The sequence below is a fragment of the Cicer arietinum genome, chromosome 6, assembly GCF_000331145.2.
Source record: "Cicer arietinum cultivar CDC Frontier isolate Library 1 chromosome 6, Cicar.CDCFrontier_v2.0, whole genome shotgun sequence".
Taxonomy (NCBI): domain Eukaryota; kingdom Viridiplantae; phylum Streptophyta; class Magnoliopsida; order Fabales; family Fabaceae; genus Cicer; species Cicer arietinum.
In genome coordinates, this window is record NC_021165.2 from 5,392,517 (window position 1) to 5,416,323 (window position 23,807).

The 23,807-nt window shown below is 30.9% G+C and overlaps 3 protein-coding genes across 3 annotated transcripts; all 3 read left to right on the top strand.

Annotated features, from left to right (window-relative positions):
* Positions 1–1,120: 1,120 nt before the first annotated feature.
* LOC101501826 (5-amino-6-(5-phospho-D-ribitylamino)uracil phosphatase, chloroplastic) lies at positions 1,121–3,000 on the top strand. Its single transcript, XM_004503664.4, has 2 exons — positions 1,121–1,262; positions 1,434–3,000. The coding sequence occupies exon 2, from the start codon at positions 1,679–1,681 to the stop codon at positions 2,807–2,809; it is 1,131 nt and encodes a 376-aa protein (XP_004503721.1). The 5' UTR covers positions 1,121–1,262; positions 1,434–1,678; the 3' UTR covers positions 2,810–3,000.
* An 8,589-nt stretch (positions 3,001–11,589) lies between these two features.
* LOC101502151 (glutamate--cysteine ligase, chloroplastic) lies at positions 11,590–18,776 on the top strand. Its single transcript, XM_004503665.4, has 15 exons — positions 11,590–12,043; positions 12,757–12,907; positions 13,066–13,173; positions 13,775–13,867; positions 15,058–15,141; positions 15,260–15,328; positions 15,415–15,485; positions 15,571–15,639; positions 16,058–16,151; positions 16,302–16,391; positions 16,501–16,581; positions 16,841–16,933; positions 17,461–17,541; positions 17,646–17,715; positions 18,373–18,776. Exons 1-15 carry the CDS (start codon positions 11,772–11,774, stop codon positions 18,459–18,461), a joined length of 1,515 nt encoding a protein of 504 aa, XP_004503722.1. The 5' UTR covers positions 11,590–11,771; the 3' UTR covers positions 18,462–18,776.
* Positions 18,777–20,996: 2,220 nt separating this feature from the next.
* LOC101502468 (tubulin beta-1 chain) lies at positions 20,997–23,781 on the top strand. Its single transcript, XM_004503666.4, has 3 exons — positions 20,997–21,494; positions 22,431–22,700; positions 22,784–23,781. The coding sequence occupies exons 1-3, from the start codon at positions 21,101–21,103 to the stop codon at positions 23,464–23,466; spliced, it is 1,347 nt and encodes a 448-aa protein (XP_004503723.1). The 5' UTR covers positions 20,997–21,100; the 3' UTR covers positions 23,467–23,781.
* The last annotated feature ends 26 nt before the right edge of the window (positions 23,782–23,807 follow it).

Below are 23,807 nucleotides of genomic sequence, written 5' to 3' on the forward strand. Positions count from 1 at the left end.
AGTAATTTAAATTACTATTAATAATGTTATCTCTCAATTTTATATTATTATTTAAAAATAAATAAATTACTAGCTCTAATTATTAATTAAAATAACCATAATATGAAATAAAGGGTCAAAAATATATTTTTACTTTTTAAAAATTATTGTGATTCGTTGTATATCTCTATTTATTTTCTCAAAAGTGTACATAAAATCACAATAATTTTTAAAAAGGTAAAAAATTATTTTCAACCATTTTATTTTATTTTGTGTTTTTTAATTAATAATAAGAGTTATAAATTGTTTTAAAAATAATTTTTAAAATATGAGCAGTGAATTTTATTTTTTTTAAACATGAGCTGTAATTTTTTTTAAAAATAAGTCCAAGTAATTATTAAAAGAAAGTCATCATTGATCAAAATAATATTAATACTTAAATATATAGGTAAGATAAAATGTCTCAACTTTAAAAAATAAAAGGACCAAAATTACGAATCAGTTTCAATATGAAGATGAAAATTGCGAAATTAAAAATAAGAGGCCAAAGTTACGAATCAATTAAAATAAGGAGATTAAAATTATATTTAAATATAAAAAATATTTATCTAACATTATATTATTAAAAGAAAGTAATTCTTATTATAATCATTTGAGTATAATTTGATATTTCATTTTATATACATATATATAAATTAAAGAGAATATAAGATATATTATTAATATAAAATAATTTTATATTAATATTTAATTAAGATTTTGTATTCTGAAATTTGAGAATAATTTGATATTTCATTTTATATACATATATATAAATTAAAGAGAATATAAGATATATTATTAATATAAAATAATTTTATATTAATATTTAATTAAGATTTTGTATTCTGAAAAATGACAAAACTATTTAAAAATTGATTGAATGACACGGCAACATAGTAATTTCTTATAGGACGGTGACGTAAACCTAGAGAGAAAAAAAGCAATGATAATGTCACCGGCCGTGACCAAAGACGAGGAAATAAGGTCGGATTACATTTGGCGAACGTGGACAGTTTGTTGTTGCCGACTTGCCGTGTGTTGTTCTCTCCCTCTTCTTTTACCCATTTTTTCTCCATCGTTTATAAACCACACTTTTTTCTTTGCCTTCAAAATAAATAAATAAATAAATAAAAACAAGTAAACGTATTAAAAAAGCTTCTCCAATAAATCAGAGAGATTCATCGCTGTTCTTTTCCTTTCTTCAAGTTTCTGATCCTCTTTCCACTTCCTTTCCCTTTCAGGTTCGATTTTCTTTCATCACTCTCCAACACTCTCGTTTATTCCGTGTCTTCATTCTCGAATTGTTAATTTATTTTCATTTTCTTTTTTACTTTTTCGGTTTCCACTTTAAACTGTCGTTTGCGTTTTCTTTTGGCTATTTGAGTGATGGGTTTGCTTCTATTTTCGTGAAGGGGATTTAATCGACGATAAAGTTTCGATTTTGCGGTTAAACTCTGCTTGTCTCTGTCGTTTTGTTCAAAGATGGTGTCGTTTTCAAGAATATAGTTTCTGTTCAGGAATCGTGGTTCAAGTTCGATATTGAATCTCGTTTAATAGGTTACTTTGTAGTGAAGTTGGTCTTTCCTTTTGTGGAAAATTCACTGTGACCCTCGAAGGGTCCGTGCCATATTCAATTTGGTTAGGGTTTGAGGTAAAAATGGTTGATTCAATTGCTGCAACTTCACTACTTAGCCACCGTCCTGTTTGTGGTGGAAATCTGATTAGAGATGTATCTGGAAAGAAGAAATCCTTGAACACTTGTAGGTTTTCACCACCTGAATTTCTTGGTGGAAAGGTTGTTGTTTCACTGCCTTTGGTTAAATTAAAACAAGATCGGTACTTTTTGTCGTCATCGATTAAGGCTCTTGCTGTGGAGCTCACAAGAGAAGCTTATGCTTACAGGGAAGACAAATTGCCTAAGAAAGGTAGTAGTAAGATTGATGGCGGATTTGATCTAAAACCTGGTTTGTGGCCTCCAGAAAATAGAGCCGATAAGCCTTCGCTTCAAAATCCATTGCTTCGACAGGAGAGGATGGGATGTGGTTGGTTGGGTGCTATATTTGAGTGGGAGGGGGTTCTCATTGAAGATAATCCTGATCTTGAGAAGCAAGCCTGGCTTGCTTTATCTCAAGAAGAAGGAAAACCTTCTCCTCCTGCTTTCATTATCAAGAGAATTGAAGGAATGAAGAATGAACAGGCTATTTCTGAAGTGCTTTGTTGGTCTAGGGACCGGGTGCAACTGAGTAGAATGGCTAATAGAAAGGAAGAAATCTACCAAGGTTTACAAGGTGGGATATATAGTCTCATGCCTGGGTCGAAAGAGTTTGTTGGTGTTTTGATGCATTATAAGATACCGATGGCTTTGGTTTCCACGCGGCCTAGGAAAGTTATTGAGTCTGCTGTGGGAGAAGTTGGTATTGAAGAGAATTTCGGTGTTATTGTTGGAGCTGAGGATGTTCACAGGGGAAAGCCTGATCCAGAAATGTTTGAGTATGCAGCGCAGCTTTTAAACGTCATACCCGAGAGATGCATTGTGTTTGGAAACTCGAATCTAACTGTGGAGGCTGCACATGATGCACGGATGAAGTGTGTCGCTGTTGCTAGCAAGCATCCTGTGTATGAGCTTGGGGCTGCTGACTTGGTTGTTAGGCGCTTGGATGAGCTTTCAGTGGTTGATTTGAAGCATCTGGCAGACATTGAAACAGCTGAATTTGGATCTGCAGAGCTTGAGTTCGAGATGGAGTTGGAAGAAGATTCTGATACAACTGTTGATGACAGTTTCTGGTAAATCCTATAAATGTACAGTCCATTGAACTTCATCTGATTCTTGATGATATTAGTTACAGATTAGTTACATGTGTATATGGTAACACTAAATAGAATAATAAAAATAATTGTCAAATTAGTGGTCTGCATTGAACAATGATGTTACTGCTACTGTATATTTTGTTTATACATGCATGGAATTTTCAGATTTGATTTGCTTGTGTTTTCCATCCATAAAGTAAAATTCAAGATACCTCTGAAGTTAAGTTTGTTTGTATATGTGATCCATAAAGTTTATGTTGTGACAATATAACCCATTAACTCATGGAAAATAACAAACCTGTTAAATAAGGCGATGTAACTAAATATCGATACAGGTGCCTCATAAGTGACCCTATTTAAAATAATTTTTCCTCTGTTTATCCCCTTAGTCTTTAAAATATAGAATGATCACTGCTATATTTGTGGGAGATTGAAGTATACTAAGCCCAAATATTAAGCAGAATTTAGGAATAAAGGAGCTCAATGGGATGTCAATTGGGAGAATGATAGATCACTTGTTTGAAGGGTGGCATATATGGTGGTCCGTGGGTGGACCATTGTATTTCATTTTGTTTATAATTATTTAGGAGCACAGTCCTGCTTTTTTCTCTCCCCAGTATGTTTGTCACGGCATAGACGTTGGCTGCACATACTTCAACAGGGGGAGGGAGTTGAAGTTCAAAAGGAAGGGGAGAGGTTGTGGTTAGAGGTGGCTGTGAGGAGGATGAGGTTGCCATTGAAGAAGATAATTCGATGGAAAGGTTGGAGGAGAGGAAGGATGGCAGCGGAGTAGCGGTGGTGGAGCAATGTGTTTTAACTTATATGGAAAACGACGGAGGATTTGGTAGTTGCTTGAAATGGGTTCCTCTGATGGGGTAGACAAAGATGGCGATGATGAACTCTTGTTTTTCTTATTGAGAATTTTATGAGTTTTTTGAATGTAAGCAGCGATGTTGAGTATCCGGATTTGAATCTGAATATTAGGAGGGTGAATTATGGAGAGGCACAATTAGGCTCATGATGGAATTTGGATTTTCTGCACTGCACTCAGCACATCTGATCCGTCCACTCAAAATTTTAAGATCGGATTATAATTATTTATAAATCTAAAATCCGAACTTGAAATATGGACCGTCCAATCTTGATTGGACGGTCCATATGTGCATGACTGCACTGCAGTCAGAGGCGATTGACTGCAGCCAATCTAGGTCCCTCATATGATGCTAGCTGAGGAGTCACAGATGTGTTGGCCATGGAAACTTAACGAATGACTACAAATAAATTTCTTTGGAAGGACTAATTAATGTGCAAATGACCCACCTTATTAAATGTTTGCAGCATTAAAACGCACAACCAATTGTTGCCCCGGTTTGAATGTAGCGCAGTGGATGTATTGACATACACCACCTACACTAAATTTTCTGTTTTACTGCATATAATAGGATACTAGATTACATATTTAAGGTGTTTGCATGTGCATGTTTAGAATCACTGCAATTTAATGAGCAGATGGGATTTTTAATTTAATTTTCCATGGTTATACTGCATATGAAGTTCATTTTGTAATTTCTAAGGTGTTAGAGTTGTTTGTGTTATCTATCCAAATCCAAATAATGAGATGCTTGCAAGCGACCACTTGTCTTTATTAGTTCACTATATTTTCAGTTTTTAAAACTTGTGTTAATTTTATTTGTTAACATAACTCACAAAGTGAATAATTATCTATATTTTTAAAGATGGTGTGAAATAATTGTTTTCGTTAATTCTATAAATGTATTCTTCCTAGTTAGCAATTCATCCCCTCTGGACTACAATGGTCTAGTGCATGATGTCAAATAACGTCATTCAGTTGCGGAGGATGGTGGGCATATTGATGGTTTGGAAAGATTCACGATAGGTTGAGATGGAATAGGTTGATGGTGACTTGCATGGTTGTAACTTGTGTATATAGTACAGATAGATGGTGGTGTGTGGTTTTCATATACCGTGACATAGACATTAACTTGAAGTATATAGATACATGCTTGCTAAATTTATTAGTTAAGCTTCGGGCATCAATTAGGAACCATCGCAGTAATGCCAATAATCAACTATTCAGCGTTACTTTCTTCACTATCACCCTGCAATTGGTTAAGAATAAGATTCCATGTTCATAATAGTAATATTATTTTAATACATCATGCTAACAAGTACTCATACAAAAGTATAAATTTTATTTTTAAAATAACAAATTTTAACATTTTAAAAGTTGCACACAAATTTTAATATATTTTTTAATATAATTTTTATTTTATTTTTAGATGTTTAACAAATATTTTAAAAAAGTTTTTAGACACTTGTTAGCATTTTATTATTCTAATATATCATTGTTATATATGGTCCGGTTTAAGATTCATTTGTCCTCTATCTCTTCGTTTCGTTAAACACCGCTATTAGTTTTAGTATATAAAATTTTAATTAATATCACTAATTTTGAGAATATGTTCCTTTATATTATTAATAAATCCATAAATTATGTAGTAATAAAATCTCCATTTTTATAGAAATGGAAATGGAGAGACATTATACATTAGAAAGGCGCATGTCTGGAGACTCATTAAGAAGGTAAATAGCCATAAAGACGCAAAATCTTAGCCTCTTCATGAATATTAATAGCCACAAACTCGATTATGACTCTAGCTAGCTAGCTAGCCCTGCCATAAATAATAATAATAATAAAAAACATTTGTGTATTTTTTATTTCACGGTAAAATTGATAACATTACAATAAATTACTGTTATTTTGTAAATAATATAGAGTACAATTTCTAAATTATCAAAATAATTTATCGTATTTTGTTAATTATACTGTGAGACAACGTACACTAGTAAATATATAAATAGTAGTAGTAATAAGGTTTGAGAGGTCATGACGTATACATATGCATGTTGCACCATTGGCCCCTAAATAACATTCTAATCAATTATACAGAATGCAGTTTTGCTATGCCTTCTAAGTTTTAGGTCGAGGATATTCTATACCCTCACATCACACACTTTAGTGCCATGACTCATAAAGTAGATTGATTATATGTTTGAGTTTGTAATTATGCATCCATATGTTAAAATTATATCACAAAAGAAAAACATGATGAACATACGGATGGAGGATGTAGGGTGACATTACCTGATGTTAATATGTTTAATTATTTATCTGATTAAATTAATATAATTAAACAGGCCAAAAATAAATTAATTAGTCATTTAAAAAAACAGTATATTTTTTAATTCCTTGCCTTTAAAATACGTTTCACTTAATAAAAATTTATTAATTACTTAAATTCAACTACTTAACTAAAAAAAAGTGTGATATATGTCATGAGAAATAAACAATACCTAAAAACATTGTTAAACAATACCAGAAAATGCTCTAGCTTCCTACAGCGCTTCCTCTAGCTATTACAGGTTAAGTAAATTTTTTCCAAAAATTAATCACCCCCCCAGTTATTTTCTTAATATAATTCTCTTTCCAAAAAACATTAAATTAATTATCCTCACACAATGTGCGTGTAAACACATTCAATCATCCTATTTGATCATAATATAAAATATTCATTTTTTTAACCAGCCAAAAATAGATAAATTAATATTATTATATCCACCTCTCGAAATGTATTATGAATCATAATAGTGTATAAGACACTCATAAATTTTACGACAAAAATCACCTCAAAATAGTCATTACGCCGAAACTCTTAAAAATATGTTACAAGTTAACAACACACAAATATAAACAAAATCAAACTAGATCAAATAAAGTCAAATATAATTATAATAATAACTTGTATGTTGTATGCATAGTTATTGTAATAAATATAATTTCTGTCATATTATAATATCTGGCATGCATAGTGGTTATAAAAAAACATTCTTTTTTGGTACGAGGTTAAACCCTAGTGTTAAAAAAAATATAAGTGGGTCAATTCTGAAAATAAATAAATAAAATACTCCAGTCGAGTCTATGAATATAATATTTGTTTTAAAATCTGTATGGTTAATTATTTGATACATATGATAATAATAAATTATTATATTTTATCTGAAATTAGTATTCGATAAATTAACATAATATGATAAGTTAATATAATTTTATCATATCTTATCTATCCAGTTGAAATCGTTATCTTAAATATGAGTTACATTGTAAATCAACATGATAGGAACAAAATAATAATTTATTCAATTATTTTTATGCAATTTAATTTAAATATAAAATTGAGATTGAAATTAAAATATAATAAAATATAAATATAAAAACAATTTATAAAATATAATTTAAACTGTAAATATAATCAAATGTAAATATAAAAGTAATTATTAGAATTTGATATTAAACTTAAAAATGAAATATTAATAATAAATTTTAAAAAATATTTATGATTTTATCACAATGTTAGATTTTTCTTTTTATATAATTTAATAAATTAGCATACAAAATTATTAAAATATAAAAATTAATTGAAATTTTAAAATAAATATAATTTGTTTATAAGAGTATTTTTTTTCATTTACATATAATATATATATATATATATATATATATATATATATCTTATCTTTATTTGCATTCTAATAAATAAAATAAACTAATTTGGTTATTCTTTTAAAAAAAAATTTAAATCGTTGATTTAGTAGTGTCAATGAATAATTTTAAATAAAAATTTATTTTATTACTTATTTTAATTTTTGAGTCTTTATTTTATTTTATTTATAATATTTAAAATATAATAAATTAATTTTAAAAAATTCATATGTAACTTTTTATAATGGTAATTTTGTTATTTAAATATAATATAATATATATTATATAATGATGAGACATGTAACAAATAAAGTAACAATGTCGATTTACAAGGAATGGGGGTTTGAATTGTAAATGTACATTTTAAAAATTCCTGTTAAAAAATTAAGAAAATAACTTAAGATTGATCTTGGTTAGTAAAATAGAGAAACAGAGAACGTTCTTGATTTTATTATAAAACAGAGAACGTTCCTTGATTAGCTTAAAACATAAAATCAGTTTGTGTTTTATCTTAGTTAATCAATTCAGTTTAACAAATAAAAATATAGGATATAGAATACCACACAAAGAAATATCCTGGTTCACCCAACTTGGGTTACGTCCAGTTCTAACACCGTAAGATTTTCCACTAAGTGTTTAAAATAAAGAACCTTCTTGATTTTACAGCACCTAGTCTAGATCAACCTTGATCTATTTTAATCTCTATTACTTTCCACCCAGAAAGCAACAACAACACCTATCTAACTTTGATAGGATTCAATACAATCTAAACAAACTATAAAGAAACTCTTATAGTTTGAGTTTTTACAATAAGATTGATTTTGACAGAATCTAAGATATCTCAACTCTTGTTTGAGACTTGATTCTTTACAAAGAAATCAGTAATGATCAAGCAATATGATATGAGATTTTTATAACTGATTCTTATTTGCGAATTTTGAGAATTTCAAGTATGTATGTGATTGATGTTTGAGATTTTACAACACTTGAATTTCTTACTTTGCTCCTGGATATTGGCCTTCTATTTATAGGCTTTAGAGACATTTAATGAGGGTCAAAAAGAGCTGTTGGTAGTGCTCTGTATTTTTGATTGAAACCAATATTTCAGAATAAAAATAATCTAGCAATTGATTTAAAAACTGCTTTTTGACTTTTCTGTTAAAGCTCTAAATCAGTTTTGTCTTTTAGTTAAAAGACCTTTGAAGTTTTTTTCTTGATCTTGGATGGTACAGTTTCAATTTTGAGTCATGAATGTAGCCCATTGAGTTTGAAGAAGAATTATAAGCCATTGCAGAAGAGAAGTCACTGCTGCTAGAGTTATGCAGAAAACAGAGATTGATTATCCATCTAGATTTGTCAATTTGATCTTTCTGGAGTTTTGATGATCAATTTGGAGTTCCTGTTTTGACCATTCTGGATGTCCTTTGTAATGTCTTATCATATATCAAGGTTGATCAAACTTTCTTGACAGTTTGATTTTAGAGTTACAAACTGTTCTTATTTTTTGAATGTTTTTTGAGTCCTTTTATTTTAGTGATCAGATAGCCTTTTCGATCTGGGATGAATCCTATTTGTTCCTTGCTATGTACTGATTATATTTAAATGAAGTTTCAAGGCATAATCTTTGTTAAATATGTGGAGAATGATTGGTCAATATGTTGTGATGAACATTCTTGAAACTGAAGATCATTCTCTATTTTTTATGCGGAATGTTCTTATTGTTGTCTTTTCTGCTTTGCTTGATTCTGTTCTTAAATAAATTCACTTAAAAGCACAAGTTAAATTAACATAACATTTTAAAATCATAATTAACTTTCTTAATTAACATTTGTTTATTTTCATCAAAACTTTAAATATGGAGTTTGTCTCAACAACAAAAACATAACAAAATAAAATATTGTTATCATGTTGATTATGATAGGTGTATCAAATACAATATATGATAATGTTTATCCTGTTCTTATCCAACTATTTATTATAGACTAAATTACATATGTGATCTCTTAACTTAATTTCTGATAACGTTTTAGTTATTTATTTATTTAATTATTTTTTTCGATTTGGTTCTTTATTTTAAAGTTAAGTGGACAATTTTATATTTTATATTTTAAAATGTCAGCAGTGTTATCCTTTTATTTACAAAAATTCAAAAAAGTCATCAATTTTTTTTATAAAAAAATCCATAAAGTTAATAATCATCTTCAATATAATGCAAATTTCATCAAATGCACAACTCAAATATTCAAATAAACTCATATTTTCATCTCCAACAACATCAAATAAAGAATGAAAATATGAGTTTATTTAAAGATCTAAGTTATGAATTTGATTAAATTTACATTTTATTGAAGATGATAATGAATTTGATGGGTTTTGTTAAAAAAAAATTAATGATTTTTTTGTAAAAAAAAGGACAATATTGTTGACATTTTAAAATATAAAATATCAAATTGTCACTTAAAATTAAAATAAATGACCAACTCGGGAAATAAAAAGATAAAAGACTAAATATTAATTGAAATTAAGTTAAAGGACGACATATGTAGTTTAATATTTATTATATTATGTCTCTATCATATTATGCGCATTAAACGAACTCTTCACATTTTATTTAAATAAATGATTTTCACATAAATCTATTTTTTTCTCTGTGTTTTTTCTTATTTTGTTATTTGAGTGCGATTTTGTTTGTTTGATTTTTTCGTCTTGTCGCGATGTTGATTTTGTTCAAAATGTCATATTAGTTTTGATTAAATATCGGTAAATTCAATTAGTGACTTTAATGTCTTTAACGTTGATGATCCAAATACATTTATATTTTAATTATTTTAATTTTGTTAAATTTGTAGATATATTGTCATTTTTATGCTATTAACCTCGATGACATAATTTTATTTATAGATTAATCCATATCGATTTTAACGAATTTGTATATATTATTATTGATCGATATATTCAATTAATTTAAATTAATGAATATTTTTTTTTGAAAAAGAATATAATACCCATTTTAAACTTTGATATTGATTTTTATAACATTATTTGAAAAGTATTGTGCTGTGACTAAAATACTAATATATTAATTAATGAATCGTGCTAACAAATGTATATTTGTCATAAAAAATCAAAAAAAGGAAGAAAAATAAACTTTACGTAAAAGAAAAAAAATACTATTTTTAAAAATTTGAAGATATTAAACTCGCACACGGCACATCATAAAATTTTAATAAATAACCTTAAAACACTTATGAGCTATTGTTAGTATTTCTCTTAATTAATTCATGTCCCACGTGGTGTTTGAATCAAAGATGTAATGAATCTCTGAGTAATTGGATGGAACCTTAAAACGCGTTTTTATTAGGATTAATGACACTTATTAATAACTTAATTAGGTAAAAACGTAGGATGTGTTAAAAAACAGGGAAGATTACGATGAATATAAAATGACTACAGGAGCAATTTTATAAAAATTATATAAATTGCTAAACAATTAATAAGTATAGATTCTGTCTTTATTAAAAAAAATTATTTTGTCTTGCTAAAAAAGTATATATTTTGTCAATCATATTTAATAAGTATATAATATTTTTTACAGAACTAAATAAACTCAAAACCATGACCTAAATTAATGAATTTTTAATTTATACAAATGAATTAAATAAATTATATGACTAGTAAGCAGATGGCTCGAACATCTACTTGAATTTATTGTCTGTTGCTCATAAAAGTTTATTGTATGGAATATGCGATTTTAAATACAACATATAGATTTTAACGCCGAAGAGATATATATATATATATGGGAGTAAATAAATAGAAAAAATTAGTTTAAAGTAAAATTGAGTAAAAAAAGAAAAAAGAGATTAAAGTAAATGGTTGGAAAAAGTAAAATTGTTTTACGTAAGTAGTAGAAGGAAAAACAAAATTGTTTTACGTAATCGAGAAATGGAATAGAGTATTTTATAAAAGGAAAAAGAAAAAGGGATGGCAGAGAGTGGATGAAAAAGAGGAGGTGGAGGACTTGCAGTGGTGAAGTTATGCGTCACTTCTCTTTCCCATTCCCAATGTTTTTTCTTTTTAATTAAATTGAAATACGAATATATAATTGCAATAACAGAACAAGCGGTGACTGTGTCTTTGCGAGAGTGTGTGTGTGTGAGCCTGAGGGAGTGAACTATCCCAAACTAACAAGAAAGAAAGAAAGAAAGAAAGAAAGAAAGAAAGAAAGAAAGAAAGAAAATACCATTTTCCCTTTCTCCTCCCTCCCTCACCAATTCCTCAACCCTAATCATTTATTCTCTTCCACAATTCCAATTTCGATTCTTCTTCTTCTTCTTCTTAAGTAAAATAATTAACTAACAACAACCTATCAACAACTACCATGGCTATCATCTCCCGAATTGCTTCCTCCTCTCCCTCTCTTCGCTACGACGCAGCACCACTTAACTTCCATCTTCGCAAAACCTCCCTTTCCAACAACTTAACTTTCTCTTCAAACGATTCCGTCAAGAGAATTGTTGCTTCCGGTGGCCGCAGGGTGATTGTTGCTGCTAGTCCTCCAACTGAAGATGCTGTTGTTGCTACTCATCCACTTACCAAACAGGATCTCATCGATTATCTCGCTTCTGGTTGTAAAACCAAAGATAAATGGAGGTTCCTCTTTCTTCTCTCTCTCACTATTTTATTTTTATTTTTTATGTTTCCTCTAGTTTCATTCTCTTTAATTATTGTTACTTTTTACCTGAATATATCAATTTACTTTTAGGTTTCAACACATGCAGACAGTGTTGAGTTGTAAACATAAATAATTTGCATTCCATTGGATAATCAATAGTCTCAGAGTATCATTAGGAGAACATGAATAGTAGTTTGTTGCGGAGTTGAGTACAAAAAGACCTAATCCGTAGCTCAATTGCATGCGCGCTTGAGGTTTATATCTGTTGAAAACCTGTAAATTCTTATAGATTGTGGTTGTGGGAGTCTCATTTCAACAACTTTTTTAAAAAAAAAACGCGCTTCAAGCTGCTTAAATGAAGGATTGCACTGTAGCAATCTTCATATTACTTATCAATGCTGAGGGTAAAGTTGAAGAAATAAATGATTTGTTGATTTTCTAAAGCGACAAATAAAATGGGACAAAAATAATTTTATGAGGTGGTAGGTAAAAGTGGACTGATGAAATATCTTCCTAGGTTCTTGTGTTCAATTTTCAGTTTTCATGAAGAGTCCTTTTGTCAGTTTTCATTAAAGTAAGTTATGTAGCACCTCATTATGTTTCTTTGAGGTATGGAATTTGAACGGTCTCTTATGCTGTGTCATAATTCGTTTGTCTACCAGGCAGTTAATTTATTCATGTTCTCTTGCAGAATAGGTACTGAACATGAAAAGTTTGGTTTTGAGTTGGGAAGCTTGCGTCCTATGAAGTATGAGCAAATATCAGATTTGCTGAATGGCATTGCTGAAAGATTTGACTGGGATAAAGTAATGGAAGGTGATAAAATTATTGGACTCAAACAGGTAAGCTAATTTTTTTGTGAACACGAAAATCAAACATTTTGTTTGATATTTACAATTTGATGTATTCAATAAAGTACTTCCTGATTCAGCATTCATTGGAATGACATGTTATTGTTGGAAAGTTGAAGTGTAATTTTTTCGAATATTATGTGAACCAGGGGAAGCAAAGCATATCATTGGAGCCAGGAGGTCAGTTTGAACTTAGTGGAGCCCCTCTTGAAACTCTGCATCAGACTTGTGCTGAAGTCAATTCGCACCTCTATCAAGTTAGTCGTGCATACTTGTCTTGAATATAAAGAATCTGTTCTTTTTCCATTAGGGAAATGAATTTTGGATTTTTACGTTCAATCATATTCCCTTCATAATTAAATGTATGCATCATCATCACAGTTATAGTAATTTAATCTTTGTATGTTGTGAGTTCTGAGATGATAGATGGCTAAATTTTGTTACTAGCTCGCGATGTTTGATTTTTTTGTAATCGAAGTTGTAACCTAGATATTTCTTTCAGATCTGTGATAGAAACCAACCGGTATATTGCCGTAAAATGAATATTACAATTATGTTTGCTGGATATTCGAGAGATCCAGAACTCTCCCCATGCCTAATAGGCCCCCAAGTTCATACAAATGCCAAGATAACCCTCTCTCTCAATCACCCCTTCTATTTGTTGGCAACATGTCTTATTCTCCCCATTAACTAATTCTTATTCCAACTTCACATAGCAGTTACACATGACAGTTATTATTAATAAAATCTGCCTACTAATATTACTAACAAGGCCATTATTATTGCTAATTGCCGTCCTAATTAAAGAACAATATCTAACAGTCTGTTAATTGTTTCCATATATATTTCTATTTATAGGTTAAAGCTGTTGCTGAGGAAATGGGAATTGGATTTCTGGGAATTGGTTTCCAGCCAAAATGGGAACTCAAAGACATACCTATGATGCCAAAGGTAGGTTTTCTTTCTCCCCTCATTTTTCAAGTACTTGAACTGGTTGAACATATTAGCACGGTAACAGTATCAGTTATAACGTTGCCTATTTCTTGAGGGATTAGATTCAGCAACTTATGCCAGACACACCTTTTCCTTTTGTTACGTATCATTGCATGATAGTCTGATAGATGTATTAAATGTGTCATTTTATCTGCTCATACCGGCTTTCATTTAAATTTACACTTTTAAGTTATTTTGGTTAGTGCCGTATGCTTGATAATGATATACATACTTCTGATCTCATAGTAGACTTAACTTTACAGCTAATGGTACTGCTACACCATAAATATGGCTATAACTGAGTTCATTGCTCTACATCTTCATAAGTTATAACCTGTTAGTCAGGACAAACCCTCAAGCATTTAGCATGTTTATACCATTTGAGCCCAAATTTCAGACTTCAACCTTGAGGAAAAGGTTGATTCTTCAATAGGCGGTATGGTTAGGCGAAAGCCAATTCTTAACAACAGGTAAAACAAAGTAAGGAGGTTATATTCTACAAGGAATAAATGTATAGAGGGCCAATGATTTAGTTACAAGCACTTAAAATGACACCTAGGAGGTTAGTAATCAAATAAGGGAGGGTTGTGAGGAAAGGGGTCATGAAAGACATTTCTCAGAATTGAGGCAATCTCAGTTGGAAAGGGGCTGGCCTTTGTAAGAGGACTTTTCGTGTTTACCCTGTACTCATCTCAATAATACAGATCAACTAATTTCCCACTTTGGTTGTTATTCTTTCTTACACTACCACCATACGACTCTGCTAGGCTTTTGTAAATTGTAATCCTAATATAACCCACTTTCTAATAGTGTAGCAATGGTCTTTTGATTTTTCTTCTTTACCCTGCACTCATCTCAGTAATACAAATAAATTATTTTCTCACTTCTGTTCTTATTCTTTTCTAACACTCACCATTCTAATTCTATTCTGATAGTCTTTTGTAAACTGTGATGCTAACATAAGGCACTTTTTAATAGTGTAGCAATGATCTTTGTAATTTTCTTAATTTCTTTTTTAATCAATGGAGAAAATCATGTCTGGTAGTAGGCTTTATTCCACTTAGTAAGTGAACAATCACAGTGCTTCTTTTTTGACCTTTAGTGGTTCAATTCTATTACATGCTATCTGACTTTGTGTTGTGGCTCAGGGAAGATATGAGATTATGAAAAAATACATGCCCAAAGTTGGTTCTCTTGGGCTTGACATGATGTTCAGGACATGCACTGTACAGGTGAGTTGTATGATAATTTGTGAGCTGATTATCAACAAACCCCTTATAATTTAAACGTGATGAAAAAAATATCTTCTTGCACACGCTTGTAATCAGCTCTTGTGGTAAACATTTACAGGTCAATCTGGACTTTAGTTCTGAAGCTGACATGATCAGGAAATTTCGTGCTGGCCTAGCTTTGCAACCTGTAAGAAACATTGATGTTTTTAATTTTTTTTATTAAGGATTTATTTTCAGTGCTGTAAGATGTAATCACTGTTACCTTTACAACAGATTGCAACAGCTCTTTTTGCAAATTCACCCTTCACAGATGGAAAGCCCAATGGATTTGTCAGTATGAGAAGGTACATGGGAGTTCTTGTGCAGTTGTTTCCCCTCTAACTTTGCTTTATTAAGGTGCCTTATCCCTTTTTCATAAACTTGAAACAGCCATATTTGGACTGACACTGATAAGAACCGCACAGGCATGCTGCCTTTTGTTTTTGATGACTCCTTCGGGTAAGAGATTGTTTTAACAGTTATTTCTTAGGCTTCATGAGTTTTCTTAGATCTTTTCATCCTTTTTCTGATTCAGTGATCCTTCATATAATGTGTAATGTATTTGGAAATATACACATTGAATGCATGGGCAATATCCGCTTTTGACATTCATAAAGACTACATAAGGAATATATTGTTTTACATATGCAAATAATTTTATATCATCCTTTAGGAGGTCATTCATTGGAAATCAAAATCTAGACGACATTATGTTATTTTCTGTAATAGTTCAAACTTACTATTAGTACTGTCGTCTTGTATAATGAATTATGTTGCATAATAGTATTTTTTGAAAACAAAGTTTTATCAATGTTATTTCTTGCAACTATTTGGTTTATTTTTCCACTTATTTTGTTTTCAAACTCTCTGATTGCAGGTTTGAGCAGTACGTTGATTATGCTCTTGATGTTCCAATGTATTTTGTCTATCGGAAAAAGAAGTACATCGACTGTACTGGAATGACCTTCAGGGTTCCCATCTATCTTTAATATTCTTGTAATCTTAGGCTATCTAATGTATCCCTGTCGTTCTTTACTGTGACACTTACTTTCCTTGACCACAAGTATTCATATAGCCTTGCTTTCTTCAGCATAGATAATTGACTCTTTTTTTCATTGCAGGACTTCTTGGCAGGAAAGCTTCCTTGTATTCCTGGTGAATTACCAACTCTCAATGATTGGGAGAATCATTTGACCACTATATTTCCTGAGGTTTGTTTTTAGCGGTTTCACAATTTAACTGGTATCTGTTGCTTTTCTAATAGTTTTGTAGTACTTTTGTATTCGTGTTACTATAAAACATAAACATTACTCTTTTCAGGTCAGGCTAAAGAGGTATTTGGAGATGAGAGGTGCTGACGGCGGGCCTTGGAGAAGGTTATGTGCTTTACCAGCATTTTGGGTGAGTGGTGGCTTTCTACTACTTGTGCATGATATTTGTAGTCACACTTTGTCCTTGAGAAAGTTACATAACCTATTCATGGCAGATATATCTTATAACAACTGATGGCCATTCAAAAGGAATAATGTTTTCAATAATATTTTGTGGAAACCATATTTTTGTTTTTATTTTGATATTCAAGTCATTTTTCTACGTGTTCTTCTATGAACTACTTCAATTTGGTAACATAAGCTCACTGTAACTTTCCTGATTGTGCCAGGTAGGGATTTTGTACGATGAGATTTCTTTGCAAAGTGTTTTGGATTTAACAGAAGATTGGACTCTGGAAGAAAGACAAATGCTAAGGAATAAGGTAACCACCTTGCAATATTTTTTCTTTATATTATTCAACCCAAAAGCATAAGCACCAGCTTATGCTGTACGTTGCTGTACCTTGTGATGAAACTTAATTTGGAAAAACGGAAGTGGTTAACTGGGGATAAACCTCTTACTTTGATCACGTGACCAAAATGGCTTTAAATCTGTCCTAAAGTTTTAGTTACAAAACTGAAAAAAGGATGAAGCAGAACTATTTCAAGTTTTACTTGTTAGGGTCTGAGGGATAAATATCATATGAAACCTGGATGAGGAAATATCTCCCTTCTTTTGGGCTCTCTCTCTCTCACACACACACACTCACACACACACACAGACATCTACATATGCACATACTGGGATTTCAGACTCGAGATGTTCCTTTTGTTTCTTCATAAAAAATATATCATTGATCCAGTAGTCATATGTTAATATTTTACTATATAAGACAATTTATATTTCAGCAATAGTCATTTTCCACTTAATTTCTATACTGAGCACTGACAACTGGATTCTCTCTGGTAGGTTACCGTAACTGGTCTAAGGACGCCATTTCGAGATGGCTTGCTGAAGCATGTTGCTGAAGAGGTTCTAAAGTTGGCAAAGGTAAGGTGTAATTGTTTGTTATTGCTATTACCATCAATTTTTTTTTGGATACAACTATTACCATCAATGTTGCTAATGGCATGGATTGGTATATATATCTACAGGATGGCTTGGAAAGAAGAGGCTTTAAGGAATCAGGGTTTTTAAATGCGGTAGCTGAGGTGGTCAGAACAGGTAATGGATTTTGAGATTATATAATGATGCATCTCCGATTACCGTGTCATGCCTCAGATGGCCCTATTCCATTTCATAACAACTTAGTTTAGTTAAATGTCAACATTCATAATTTATAGCTAGTTTTCCCTTATTTTAGTTAGAGACTGTCTTCAAAGCACTGACCATATTCTGCTTTCTCATTGAACATTCTTTTGACTTAAGTTCTAGTGATTTGTTACGTAGTCTTTTTTCCGAGCTAACTTCTAGTGATTATATGAAGCACTTTATTCAAGGGACTTATCATGTTAGTTCATATATCTTTCTCTTTGAGCATCATATTGAAACTACTTGAAATCTTCTGTTTTCCCGTACTAATTCCAATCAATTTTTTACCAATGCAATACTGTGAAGATATTTTTTTTTTACTTCTATGCTTGTTCAATCAATTTTAGTATGTAATTTTCTGAATAGTACTGATTACGTTGAGATTTTGCGGTTGATTTATGGGTCAATTATTTTTTGCCCTTTTATCTTTATGGTAAATTATATCTTGAGAGTTAGATTTGTTGACACCTGGTGTCAAGTTTAACATGCAAGTTGCAACTTCAATAACTTGTAGAATGCAAATTGACTAATGTTGGATACGTGTCTTAACATTTTTTTGTGTGGTGACAGGTGTCACTCCAGCTGAAAGGCTTTTGGAATTGTATAATGGGAAGTGGGAGCAATCTGTAGATCATGTATTTGAGGAATTGCTTTATTAAGGTGTATTCGGTAAACCACCTTTTTTGGGTAGAATCGTGCATAATAAACCTTTGGACTTTTTAGTCTTGGTCACCTCTCCTGTGAGCTGCTTTTAGAAATAGGGAATAATGTGGTGTAATTTTTGCCCCGAGGCTTCTTATATGCTTGGAAACATGACCAGATCAAGCTGGTATTTAATTCATGTCGGAAGTTTGAACATCACATCAGCTTAATAATTTTCGTAAGTGTTGTGATTAATGTTGTGGTAGGTGTAAATGTTGCTTGAACGAATTTTCACTCTCTCTAATTCCAGACTAGAGACATTCTATTTTCCATCAATTTCCATAACAATGTTGTTTAAAGTCTTTTTTTGCAATATTACTTTTTACATTATTGTTCAACGTTGCTCTTAATTTATTCTGTATTAGAAAGATACATCTTAATTAACCAAAAAATAAAGTTCACTTTTGTAACAATTGATTACAAGTCACCATGCATATATGATATAACAGTAGATATTTCAGCTCTAGTGCGTACTCTTTTTACAAGCAATTCTACTAGAAACCAATCGTGTTCCCAATAGCATGGAACAACTTTGAGAGAGTGAAGATGAATATTCAAAAGTGCAACTGATTGGAGAATGAAGAGAGGTTGGTGGTTACTGGTTGGCGTTGATAAAACGTTCTATCTTATGCTTGATTTTAGCTAGTTAGATTTGATTGATGGGCTACCATATTTACTTCGTCGAATAATAAAAATTGAAAACCATTTCTCCAACAGCTTATCTCTTCCTCCTGATAGCTCTGTTTACTTGCTGCCACCATGTATTAGATGAACTTGATACCATGGTACGGTGCGACCCTTCATTTTGTAGCAAATATTGGGAAAACACCATTAGATATTAACTGTGTGAAGTGATATCCCATCTTCAAAAGTTTTTTATTCTTTTTAATTTACATTTTAATTGGTGTTCCTTAATACACGGATTCGTAAAAGTAACATTTTATTTTCATTAGATTTCGATTTTTTTTTACAGATTAGACATCTAAAATATTATAAATTTGCACTTTTTATACAACAATACGTAGAAATTTATAATTTTTCTATGTAACTTATACATTAAAACATATTAACAAAACTAGTTGAATTCACATGTAATATAGTTGCTTTGCTATTCATTAAGATTTTCTTATTTATAAATACAGCTATTTGCTTTGATATATAAACGTCACAAAAAAAAAAAAAAAAAAACCTGTCGGCTGCATGAGAAGGCAATACTTCGGTTTGATTCCTTTATACACTGGATCACATCAGAACGAATATGTTTTAAATTACTAATTAATAACTTCTCTAAACAAGACAAATAATTCCCACACCACACCTGTACCTAACTACTGCTTTAGTGGGTAATGAATGAGTATAGTTTTCTTGAGAAGGATACATATTATTATTGCAAAGGAATCTCTTAAATGATCCCCATCATAATTGATTTCATATTCTCACTGTGGATCATATATACACAAATTTAAGTGAATGAGTCAGACTTTGTAATATTCACACGCTTTCAAATTCACCATGTGATTGATTCTATTTTGGTAAGGGTATATACCATAACATACATGTAAATAAATAACACAATTTTGTTTTTATCAATGTGAAAACTCACTATCATATAGTATTAAATATTAATGATAAGCATGATTGTCCAGCAAATGAGGTGAAATTTTGCTGTCAAAATTACTAATAAAAGCAAGGTGACCAAACGAGGAAATGGACAATTTGGAATCATATATTGACAGATGGGATATCAAGTGGTAGGAAGGACTGATAATTCACAAGGCCATGAGATTAGATTAGAACAAACAATAATGCAATTTGCAACTTCTTGTCACCTTCCATATCCAGCTCATTACTCCTATTGGACATTGACATGCCCCCCTCCCAACAGACCCACATTAACTTATTCATTTTATTTGTTTCTTTTTTCTTCTTCCCATTTTAACAGAAATTGAAATACCAATTTTATCAATCTTAGGATCCTTTTTTCAAAAAAGATATCATGCGTGAAATTACGAGACTAATCACTCAATGTAATTAAAATTTATTAATGGGGTTGATATCTCCTGTATATATTTCTCAGTATATACTAACGAGCTATCATTGATCAAACCTCCAACTAAATAGTTAAACGATCAAACATCTATCACTTGTGTCACACTATATTTTTATTTTAGATCATTTACTTTACTTTGTGTACTTCATGTTTTTATTTTCACTTCAACTTATAAATATAAATCAAATATTTTCTTCACAATTTTGTTTTACAATTTCTAAAATCAAATCTAACATTTTCAAATTTTTTAAAATATCAAAACACATTTTCATTATTTAAACAAAATACATTCTTGGTATATCATTTTTCGTCTTCTCGCTTTCACAATTGTTTATTACTTAAGTCTTTGATCTCATTGTTACTAATTTAAAACAAACATAAATTTTAAAAAATTACAATAAAAAATATTTTAAGAAATTATAATACTATCATTTCTTTAATTGTAGCTACAAAAGGCTATCCATTCCCCCACTTCCATTCATTCCAACTTGTAGTTGATCTTGTCATTCTTGAAATCATCAAGTTCAAGAGAACTTATTCATAATAATGAGAGAAATCCTCCACATACAAGCAGGACAATGTGGAAACCAAATAGGAGGAAAGTTTTGGGAGGTAATGTGTGATGAACATGGGATAGATACAACAGGAAGTTATATAGGAAACTCTCATCTTCAACTAGAGAGAGTGAATGTATATTACAATGAAGCAAGCGGTGGAAGATATGTTCCAAGAGCTGTTTTAATGGACCTTGAACCAGGTACCATGGACAGTTTGCGTTCTGCTCCTTATGGAAAAATATTTAGGCCTGATAACTTTGTTTTTGGACAAAATGGTGCTGGTAATAATTGGGCTAAGGGACATTATACTGAAGGAGCTGAACTTATTGATTCTGTTCTTGATGTTGTTCGTAAAGAAGCTGAGAGTTGTGATTGCTTGCAAGGTACTACTTTGTTTGTTTATTACTTAGATCACTTCACTTAGTTCTTAGTCTATTTAGACATATTACCAGTGTTTTGCATTAGTATAGATTGTATTTTTGTTTTTTAAAAGGTGCGAGATGATGATCTAGATTGTGATATTAAGGTTTTTTATATCTCGACTACAATTCAATTACAATTATAATATTACAGAGAATTGCAGTCAAATGCCACTAATACAACCTTAATTATGGTTACGTAGACCTAAGTAACCTTTAGATCATGGTGGTAAATCTTCTTTTAAAAACCCTCAACATCTGTATATTTAACTGCAATTTTATGCAATATTAAAAATCGCAACACGATTAGAAGTTAAGTTGCATAGACAATATTTTAAGAATATTTTTCTAAAAAACCTTCAACATCTATATATTTAACTGTAATTTTGTACGATATTAAAAATCTCAACACGAATAGAAAATTGGATAGACAATATTTTGAAAATCTTTTTCTAAAAACTTTCAACATCTGTATATGTATATTTAACAGCAATTTTGTGCGATATTAAAAATCTCAACACGATTAGAAAGCTGCATAGACAATATTTTAAAAAAGGCATGTGACACAATTTAGAGTATGACATCACAGTTTTTTGGTCTCCATGACTGCAATGTAATCGTGATTAAGGTTAGATTGAATGTTTTAAATCTCGACTGTGATCTTTAATACTAAGGAGAATCACAATCAAGTGTGGCTGATGTAGTCGCATAGACATAAAAAAATAATTCAAACATCAGTTGCGAACCTTTTTTAGAAAAATCCTTTACATGAGTATATTTAACTGCAAATCTCTGCAGTATTAAAAATGGTGACACAACCAAGATTTAGAAATGGTTGATAAATAATGTTGATACTTTTTAGCAGAATTTTATAAGTGGAAATAATTTGGTGTTTGACAGGTTTCCAAATATGTCATTCACTGGGAGGTGGAACTGGGTCAGGAATGGGAACTCTGCTGATCTCAAAGATAAGAGAAGAGTATCCAGATAGGATGATGTTGACTTTCTCAGTGTTCCCTTCTCCTAAGGTCTCTGATACTGTGGTGGAACCTTATAATGCAACTCTCTCTGTTCATCAACTAGTTGAGAATGCAGATGAATGCATGGTTCTTGACAATGAAGCACTCTATGATATCTGTTTCAGAACACTCAAGCTCACTAATCCAAGTTGTAAGTATTGTTTGTCATTGATAACAAAAATATTGAATTTTAATCATATATTTATATAAAAGAGTAATTTGCATATTTTGTAGTTGGTGATTTGAACCATTTGATATCAACAACAATGAGTGGAGTGACTTGTTGCTTACGTTTCCCTGGACAACTAAACTCAGATCTTAGAAAACTAGCAGTTAACCTCATTCCTTTCCCACGTCTCCATTTTTTCATGGTTGGTTTTGCTCCATTAACTTCAAGAGGTTCACAACAATACAGTTCCCTAACAATTCCAGAACTCACACAACAAATGTGGGACGCAAGAAACATGATGTGTGCGGCAGATCCACGACATGGCAGATACTTAACAGCATCTGCAATGTTCCGTGGAAAAATGAGCACTAAAGAAGTTGATCAACAGATGATTAATGTTCAGAACAAAAACTCCTCTTACTTCGTCGAGTGGATACCCAACAATGTTAAATCCAGTGTTTGTGATATTCCCCCTACAGGTTTGTCCATGAGTTCCACATTCATGGGGAATTCTACTTCTATTCAGGAAATGTTCCGGCGTGTTTCGGAACAGTTCACTGTTATGTTTAAGAGAAAGGCTTTTTTGCATTGGTATACTGCTGAAGGTATGGATGAAATGGAGTTTACTGAGGCTGAGAGTAATATGAATGATTTGGTTGCTGAATATCAACAATATCAAGATGCTGCTGCTCTTGAAGAAGAAGAAGGTGATTTTGATGATCAAGAACAGGAACACGATATCGCCTAGTTTCATCACCTTCACACATTTTTAATTAATCTTCCTTTTCGCTCATTTATGTCATGTGTGTTACATAATTATTAGTATTGCTGTGGCTTGGCTTCAAAGGTACATATTCAGAGTATTGTTTTTGTGGATTTTATAATTCAATTCTATGTATGTTTGTTTTTTTTCTTTTTCTTTTGGGGGGTTTAGTGTTTAGTTGTGGGGGTTTATTTGTGAATGTACGTACACTTTGGATTCTGTTTTTATTTTTAATTTTTATATTCTATTAATGTTGATATGATGAATTGTATAGTCGATGGAATGGATATTTTATTTTCATGTTTTTTTTTTTTTTTAAATAATAG